Genomic DNA, 7,978 nt, shown 5'->3' with positions numbered 1-7,978 from the left:
AAACAGCGCCCTGGACTACACGTATCCTGATCTGATCCACCCTGGCAATTCCTATCTTCTTCCGTTCAACGGACAGTGCAGTCCACTTATATGCAGATGGTATAAGTGGAGAAATCACTTAACTGAATAACACAGCAGGGATCCCAATTTTTTCCTATCACTTACAATGTAGCAAAGCAGTTATGCGCATAAACAGTTTATAGAGCTAAGAACTCTGTTCACCACCATCTGCTTTGGAGCGTCACTGTACTCTGTGTAAGCACATAATTGGTGAAGTTGACTAGGGGCTGTCACTACAGCTAAGGCCCTATAAGAAACAAAGTAATGAGTCTGAATGATGTAGCCCATTAACTATCTTCTTGTAGTTAATGAGCACTGTTTACTTTGTGTGATGTATTGTGCATTAGTCATTAGACATGGCACTGTTTCTTCTCTCCTTAGGCACCAAGTTTGCTTGCAGTTTTGGGTCCTGTTCAGGACAATAAAGTTACCAGCCATGTAAGCTGTGTGGCCCTCTCTGTCTCCTAGGCTACTCAAATCTTTCCACCATTCTGAAGTCAGAAGACATAACACCTTGCATTCAAGTAAGTGCATACTCTGAGTGAGTCCATAGCCTCTTTTTTCAGTCCTGAGGCCGTGCACTTAAATGGAGCGTACCAAGGAGACTGTAATTCTAGACTGGGTTTGTGCACAATAGGCAGGCTGCCTGTGCTGCTATTGTCTCTAGGTTAAATGCAATTTGTTTAATTTATTTGAATATTTGCCTGGAAATCTGTCTTCCATGCAAAAAACCCTCCTCTTTGCTTGACAAGTTCCTCTAGTTTGGGGATTCCTGCAGCACTCTGACACAGGGGCCATCTCATTTGCCTTTAGGATATGGTTCTTCTTTAATGCCAATCAGCTTTCAGGTGAGTTTCTACAGTTTCCATACATTCCACAGAAGCTTTCTGGTTCAATCTCTGTTATGCTCTTTAGCCTGTGTCTGCCCCCTGCTCTTCCCCCATAGAGAGGCTGAGCAGGGTCCTCTCACTGCCGCAGTGAGACCAGAGAGAGTTCTCCACTGAAGCACCCAATTATTGACTTTTGTTTTCCAACCCGTTCATCTGTGAGAAGGAACAACAAACGGGAAAGGCCCTTGAGCTCATCTGGCCAGGGGCAGAGCACTGAAATGCTTTCCTCCCTTGCCCTATTCCCCTCAGTCCCCTATGCCATCCCACCCCCTCCCTGACAATGCAATGCTGTTATTCAGCTGTACAGAGAAAGAACAGCATCACTCAGACACTTGCCTAAGGAGTCTACAGGAGAAAAGGGAGTAGAGCCTGGGTCTGCCAAGGCTCAAGCTAGTGTCCAAACGACTCTTCTTCTGCCTCTTCCACTTTCCCTTGTTTCTCTCCAAAATAACCCTTGCCTTTCTGGCACAGATCCCTCCTCTGTCATCTGATGCTCCTTCTGCCAGGCTGAGCTCCCACCTCCATCATGCTTCTTTCCTTTCCTGTTCCTCCAATTCCTCTTTCAGTCTGCCCAGCTGTCTTCACACTCAACTTTTTTCTGGCATGCCCACGGCCTCCATCTTTACTGGTCACTTTCATCCTGCCGCTGCCCTCTCCACTGTCTGCATGGCCTGATCATCTACCGTTGGCACCTGTTCTCTTTCCTTCCCAGTCAGGATTCGCATGGATGGAGGGAGATCACAGAGGGTGTGTCTACACATTCATTAATGCACCTTAGATGCTGCGCATTTAGTTTAGTACTTGCTTAATGAAGTACTTACTGAATGCGCAATAACTAGAGATACTGCGCAGTAGCACCACTGCACAGTTATTTTGCGATGCTACTGTGCAGTAGTCTAATAACACTGTGAAGTAGGCTATTAGGATGGTCTTTAACCTCCATGCTACCACACAAGTGTTATTAGGCTAATGCGCAGTAAGCATCTCATGTAGATGCACCCAGAGTTTCCTTCCCCTTGAACTGTGGAGCATACAGCCGCTGGGAGAATTCACCAAGTGACTTGTGAACAACTGAAGCTTGAAAACAGCTTGTGCAGCTCTTTCCTGGTGAGTGAATTAGTTAAAGTAAGGGGCCCAGCTACAGCAGTAGAAAGCTGACTGTAAAACACAGGAATAAGCACAATTTAAATAGTGAAATGGTGCTCCAGTTCTGGTTCTGTGAGTGGGTGGGATTCTATGCATAAGGTTGTACCATATATGGTTGTACCACAGCTCCTAGGTTTAACAGGAAATAAAGGTGCCTTGGCCTTTCCAAGCTCTGAAATTCAGGAAAACAACACTTACATATTCTGCTCTGCATGCAGTATGATCTTCCCCGTTCTATAATTTTATAAGCAAGATTTGTATGCGGGAAGGCAGTTGCAAGTTCTCCACGTGGCCCCTGAAATTGTACTCTCACAGCAACATACACAAAAGGCCTCATCTATGCTAGAACACATTAAGTATGTGAGACCCCATTCCTGCACACAACAGCTTTCCCAAGCAGTGGTCCTCCTAGCGGGCTGCATTGATGGCATCACATCTGAGGGGGTTAGCTTAGCTCTGGCTGAACCAATTCAGGCTGCAATATTTGTTTCCTGTATAGCTGGGAAAACAGTTGTATAAGTTCAGCCAGGCCCCCTGACTCCATGCTGTCATGCATAACTTATACCACCAACTTTTCAACTTCAACTTTGGTAGCCATCATGGGAATCCCACAAGGCTCTGGTACAACTACATTTGCAAAGCTCACTTGTGTGGATGTGCCAAGAGCTGCTGGATTAACAAATCAATGAAAAGACAAACAAGGTTTTTTCATGCAGCTAACGTCTCACAAAGTGTAGGTAGGGCCCTCCATGTATGCTACGTAACCCAGCAACACTACAGTGAGGACTGAGATTTACTGGGTATGCAAACAATAGGCTTCCTTGTAGGAACAGATATAAGTGTATTGTAAACTCTAAGCTCCCCATTTTCACTTTCAATTAAAAACTGCAAAGGAATTACAACCCCAAAACCTCCCATTGGCAAAGCAGCCTCTGTGAGCATCAGCTAGTAACTGATGGGGCAAATGGGACAGGTGCGTAACACCCTACCCAGACTATAATCCATTCTTGTGGATGCAACAACCAATACCACACTGGCCCTAAGTACTTCAAGCTCTGAATCCTGATAGCTTACACCTAGAAGTGTAGATTGAGCCTTAGAACATTATGATGATGTTAGTTGTGGGCTCTGAAGACAGAAGTGGGTGCTAACAAAAACCCTCCATGTTAGCAAGAGCAAAACTATGTTCCTTTTTTCATTACAGATGAAGAAGGTGGACTGGGGATGTTCAGGGACATTATCACTTGACTTAAAATATGCCTTCTAACATGTCCATATGACACTGATTTTGGGAGCTTGCTGAGCTAAGACCTAACCTCGTCTGGTTTTCTAGGATATCCCTACCATCAGAACACTAGCTCTACTTTCTTATGATCCTATGAGCCTTGAAGACAGAGGACAGGCTGAGTAGCTCTGGAGAAGATATAGATTGGTGCCAGGATGACCCTTCCGCTGCCTCTAGGCCAGTTGTTTTTCATGCCTCATTGCTTCTGCAGCAGATGTAGGAGAACCACAGCATGCAATTCAATGCCCCCATCACAGTGGCAATGATCACCTACCAAGTAGAATACGCCTTCCTGGCCAATAGCATGTGTCTGGGCTTCCTGCTTCCTAACTGGCTGAAACCAAGTGAGAATGGGAGGATTTCTATCAGGGCAAATGTTCAGTTCATTTAGCTTGTTTAAAGCCAAAATCATTCCATTTTTCACTAAATAACTGCAGAGTCCACTCTGATCTACTGGCAACTCCTGCACCATGGTGTGCATCAGTAGTGCATTCCCTACCTGCATTCCCTGTGCCAAATCTCTTCCTTTTCCCAAGTACATTTGCTTTCCCAGTTGAATTCCTGGAGCAAGTTCCTTCCTACTGGTGTATTCCCAGCACTTCCTCTCTGCACCGCAAGCTTCCTCATGGGGAGGTATATCTCACATTTTTCCTTTCCAGAATGGACAGATCAAACCTTCTTTGCTTAAATCCGTTGATACACAAGAAAACGTTGTGTCCATATATAACCCTTGTCTCAGCCTTATTCCAAAGTTTGGTTTGGTGAATGAGCTAGAGATTTAAATCTGATGTAGCCTTGGTTTCTTCTTACTTCTTTTCCCCACTCTTACCGCTGTTTAATGTACAAGGACATGCCCAACTGCCAAGGATTTACTGCAAGTCCAAGTGAAGTGGCTTCAGTTTTTGTGAGTGTGTTTTGGGGGGGGTATAGGAGGGGGTGTGGAGGAGAGTGTCTTCTGGGGGTGAGCCAGGGACCACCAGGATGGGTGGGGGAAGCAAAGCATCACTCTTCACTGGTCGATGTTTGGAGTAGGCGATGGATTTCCTGGAAGGAAGGACGATCTTTAGTGTCTCGTCTCCAACAGCTGAGCATTAGCTTATAGACAGGATCCGGGCAAAGAGCAGGCTGGGGAAGGTATGTCTTCAAAACAAAAAGCAGAGATTGCAGAAGAAGGGAGTTATTGTCAGGCTTAAACAGACCAGCAACAGTGCAAACTGAACAACTCCTCGTGGAAGGGCTTTGTATTAAAACAGAAGGGACTAGTCGCAGAACTGTGTGATATATGGTGCTAGCAAAATGGGACATGAGCAAGTTTCTATCTCGAGACCTAGTTAAGTATTTCTGTCCTCTGAGCACCAGGAGTGAATAAATTGTTTGAACAATGTAAAAGCTCCATTTTTCACAGAGCTGATTGCTCTGGTAGAACTCAGCAAGGTGCTCAAACACAGAAAGCAATGGTGATAGAAAACTGTCTGCTCCATACTCTGCACCTTGTGTCCTCACTCCAGCCAAAAGCAGTTGGGGGCCCAGCATTGGGAAGTGTTACTTTGAATGAAAATGTCTGCATTGGAAATACCACCATTCCCCACAATGACAGCAAATCTCATTATGGACCTGTCGTGGGAACTTTGAAGCTAATATCTAAATATCTCCTTCCATCAGTCCTGATTTTGACATATGGATAAGTCCCCTACCTATGCCCATTTGACTCATCTCCTCAATTTTAGCATAAGATGTATCCAGATGCAATCAACAAATACAGCTGGTTGGAAATGATTTTTCAGAGAAACTGCAGAGTTTCAAACCAGGTCTTGTTTCTGAATTACATTTTTTTCTGCTTTGGAACAAAGAGTTTAAATTTTAATATTTTCCCTGGAATGGAAATTCTGAAGAACTTCTATTTGAAAGACCAAACAATTTTGTTTAGATAATGTCAAAACAATGCACGATAATATATTAAATATATAGCCTAGAAAACATACCAGAATAGCACAATTAATAATGCTAACGTAAAGTAAAAGGCAAAATGACAAAACTGAAGTTAAATATTTTTACCTCATCACAGCAAACATTGTCAACATTCTTGCAAGCAAACCAGGAAGTCAGGTGCAGACAGAAGTGACAAATTGCACCTGATCTGGGCACAGAAAGCAGTTTATAACTATGACCAAACAGAAGTGCATGGACGCAGAGAGCTTCAAAAATGGCAGATTGGCTGAAAATCTGACCCATCATTGCATGACGTATCAGATGAAAAGGTTTCAAAATGTAGCCTCCTCTACAGAGCTCCCAGTGTTTTCAGAATGAGAGTGGGGGAAAGGGTGTAGAGAGAATTCAGACTGGGGGGAGAATTCAGCCCCCCCCCCGAGGGGGAGGCACCAACAATGCCTGTCGGTGCCCCTTTCTTTGGTATCCGGAGTGGTCACCCCACTCGCCACCCCCTTACTATGGTACTGGGGGTAACATTGTAATTCAGAATGCTTTGCCGAAATCTGAGTTGCAGCTAGAAGTTGCACTTCTGTCTGCACCCTGAATATTTAATTTTCAACATTTCTCTGGTGAAAACTGCCTCAAAACTGACATGTCTACATGTTTTTGATTGAGATGAAACTACATTGTCTGATGAAAACCTGTTTCACTGGAAAGAACATTTTTTTATCAGCTCCAGTAACAAAATGTCACCACCCGGATTTTGCAGAGATCCTGAAACACCAGGAGTGATGAATTCTGCCATTTGTCTCCATCCAGGTCCCAGGATTCCATGATGTCATGGAATTTGGTCTTTCTCCAGGACACTGCAATTTTGGCCCTGTTGTTTTAGCTGGGGACCTGTTTGTTTGGTTTTCTATGTCCTTGTCCTACCAGGACATGTCCACTAGGCCTGTGCAAAGTGGCTAGTATTCACTTTGGATTTGGATTTGACCGATTTGGGGGACAGTGATTCAAATCACTGTCCCAAATCGATTTGGCCAAATATGATTCGGAGATTCAGGAACTGCCGAATCGGCTGAATCTCCAGATCAAGCAGGGCCCATCCCCTGCCCACTCTCCCAGCCTCCCCACCCCCACGGCTGCCCCACCCAGCCCAGCTCCCGGCTCTTTAAAAAAAGAAAAAAAAGGCCCCAAATTTACTGGCTGCTGCCAGCCAGCAGGGAGGTGGGGAGGCGATCCCCATTGCCTACCACTGCCCCATTCTGAGGGGGGGGCTCTGTCATGACCCCCCAGAAGCCCCAGTGGTCACTGCAGCAGCCAGTGAGTGGGGGTTTTTTTTTTGTTTTAAAGAGCCAGGAGCTGCAGCTGGGCAGGGCAGCCATGGAGGGGGCTGGGAGAGTGGGTGGGGGTTGGGAGTGCTCAGGGGGGTGGGGGAGCAGGCAGGAGATGTGGCCTGGCAGAGGTCCCCCCATGGTCCCCTGCCCGCTCCTCCAGCCCTTGCTCCCCCACCCCCTACTTACCAGCACAGAGTCTGGGTCCAGCTCCTTGTGGCAGCCAGCAGGGACTACCCAAATTTCCGAAGTTCTCCAAACCTTTTCTGAATTGATTCAGAGAGTTTTGAATCAATTCGGACCTTTTTATTGGTCTCTTGATTCAATTTAGATTTGGAGATTCGGCCGCCAAATCAGGTCAAATCTCCTCCAAATTGAATCAGCACCCAGAACTTTGCACAGCCCTACTGTCCACTGCTGCCTCTTATTCAACAACTTTCCACACAAGGGACAGTGTAACAGGGGCCTCTGCCCCTCAAGAAGGAAAGAACAGCTGAGCTATATTGGACTGAACAGCCAGGTAACAGCAGAGGGGCTTATTTGGGCTAGGAGGAAACACCTGTGCATGGTGGAGGGGCCAGAAGGAAAGTGCCTAGAGGGATATAAACTCAGTCCCTGAGCTGAAGCAGCAGTCTGGCTCTGTGCTATGCAGGGAGAGGAGCTCCTGGGGAGAGAGTCTTCAGGAGACAGACTGGTAGGCACTTATAGCATGCTAGAAGGAGACAGTCAAGAGAAGAGAAGAGTACAAAGGACTGGGGGACAGTGATCCAGAGTGAGGTTTGATTTTTTAGTTGGAACCAGTTTGCTTATATATTGGTTTGTTTATAATCAGAGCACTGGAGAGTGGGTAAAGGGAGGTTTGGAGGTCATGCAGCAGAGTGCCAAGGGGGACTCTGTGTTTTCAGCCCTGCACAGGGCAGAGGTGCAGAGGGGCTGAAGCTGAGCAACCAAAACCTGACACAGTGGGCCAGGGCTGAAGGCCTCAGCAAGGAAAAAAGGGGCTGAGGCCAGCAATGCTGACCAGACAAAGGATGCCTATACATGAGCAGCGAGGCTGCTCCGATGCACTATAATTACAGTGCTTCGGAGCAGGCTCAATTTAACCAAGTCTGCTCAAGTGTGGTAATTACTGCACTCCAGCACCTTGTGTATCAGCATCCCCATGCTTAAAAATGGTGGCAAGGGTAATTTAACTAAAATTCATGGAACAAACTTTAGTTAAAGCACCCTCACTGCCATTTTTTACGTGTGGGGAAGTTGATACACAAGATGCTCAAGGTGCTTCAATAACAGCGGCTCTTGGAGCCACTCTAACTTAAAGTGCCTCCCCTCCC

At 46.1% G+C, this 7,978-nt stretch overlaps 1 protein-coding gene across 1 annotated transcript in view; it reads right to left on the bottom strand.

Annotated features, from left to right (window-relative positions):
- Positions 1-4,219: 4,219 nt before the first annotated feature.
- DDR2 (discoidin domain receptor tyrosine kinase 2) overlaps positions 4,220-7,978 on the bottom strand; it is a 247,325-nt gene continuing 243,566 nt past the window's right edge. Inside the window, exon 17 of the mRNA XM_019502008.1 lies at positions 4,220-4,521. Coding sequence (XP_019357553.1) covers positions 4,384-4,521 — 138 coding nt within the window. The 3' untranslated portion in view covers positions 4,220-4,383. The remainder of the gene's footprint in view (positions 4,522-7,978) is intronic.

Source organism: Gavialis gangeticus, unplaced genomic scaffold (genome assembly GCF_001723915.1).
Source record: "Gavialis gangeticus isolate Ggan-Ray unplaced genomic scaffold, GavGan_comp1, whole genome shotgun sequence".
NCBI lineage: Eukaryota > Metazoa > Chordata > Crocodylia > Gavialidae > Gavialis > Gavialis gangeticus.
The sequence above is the reverse complement of the archived record's forward strand: the minus strand, read 5'-3'. Positions and strand labels throughout refer to the sequence as shown.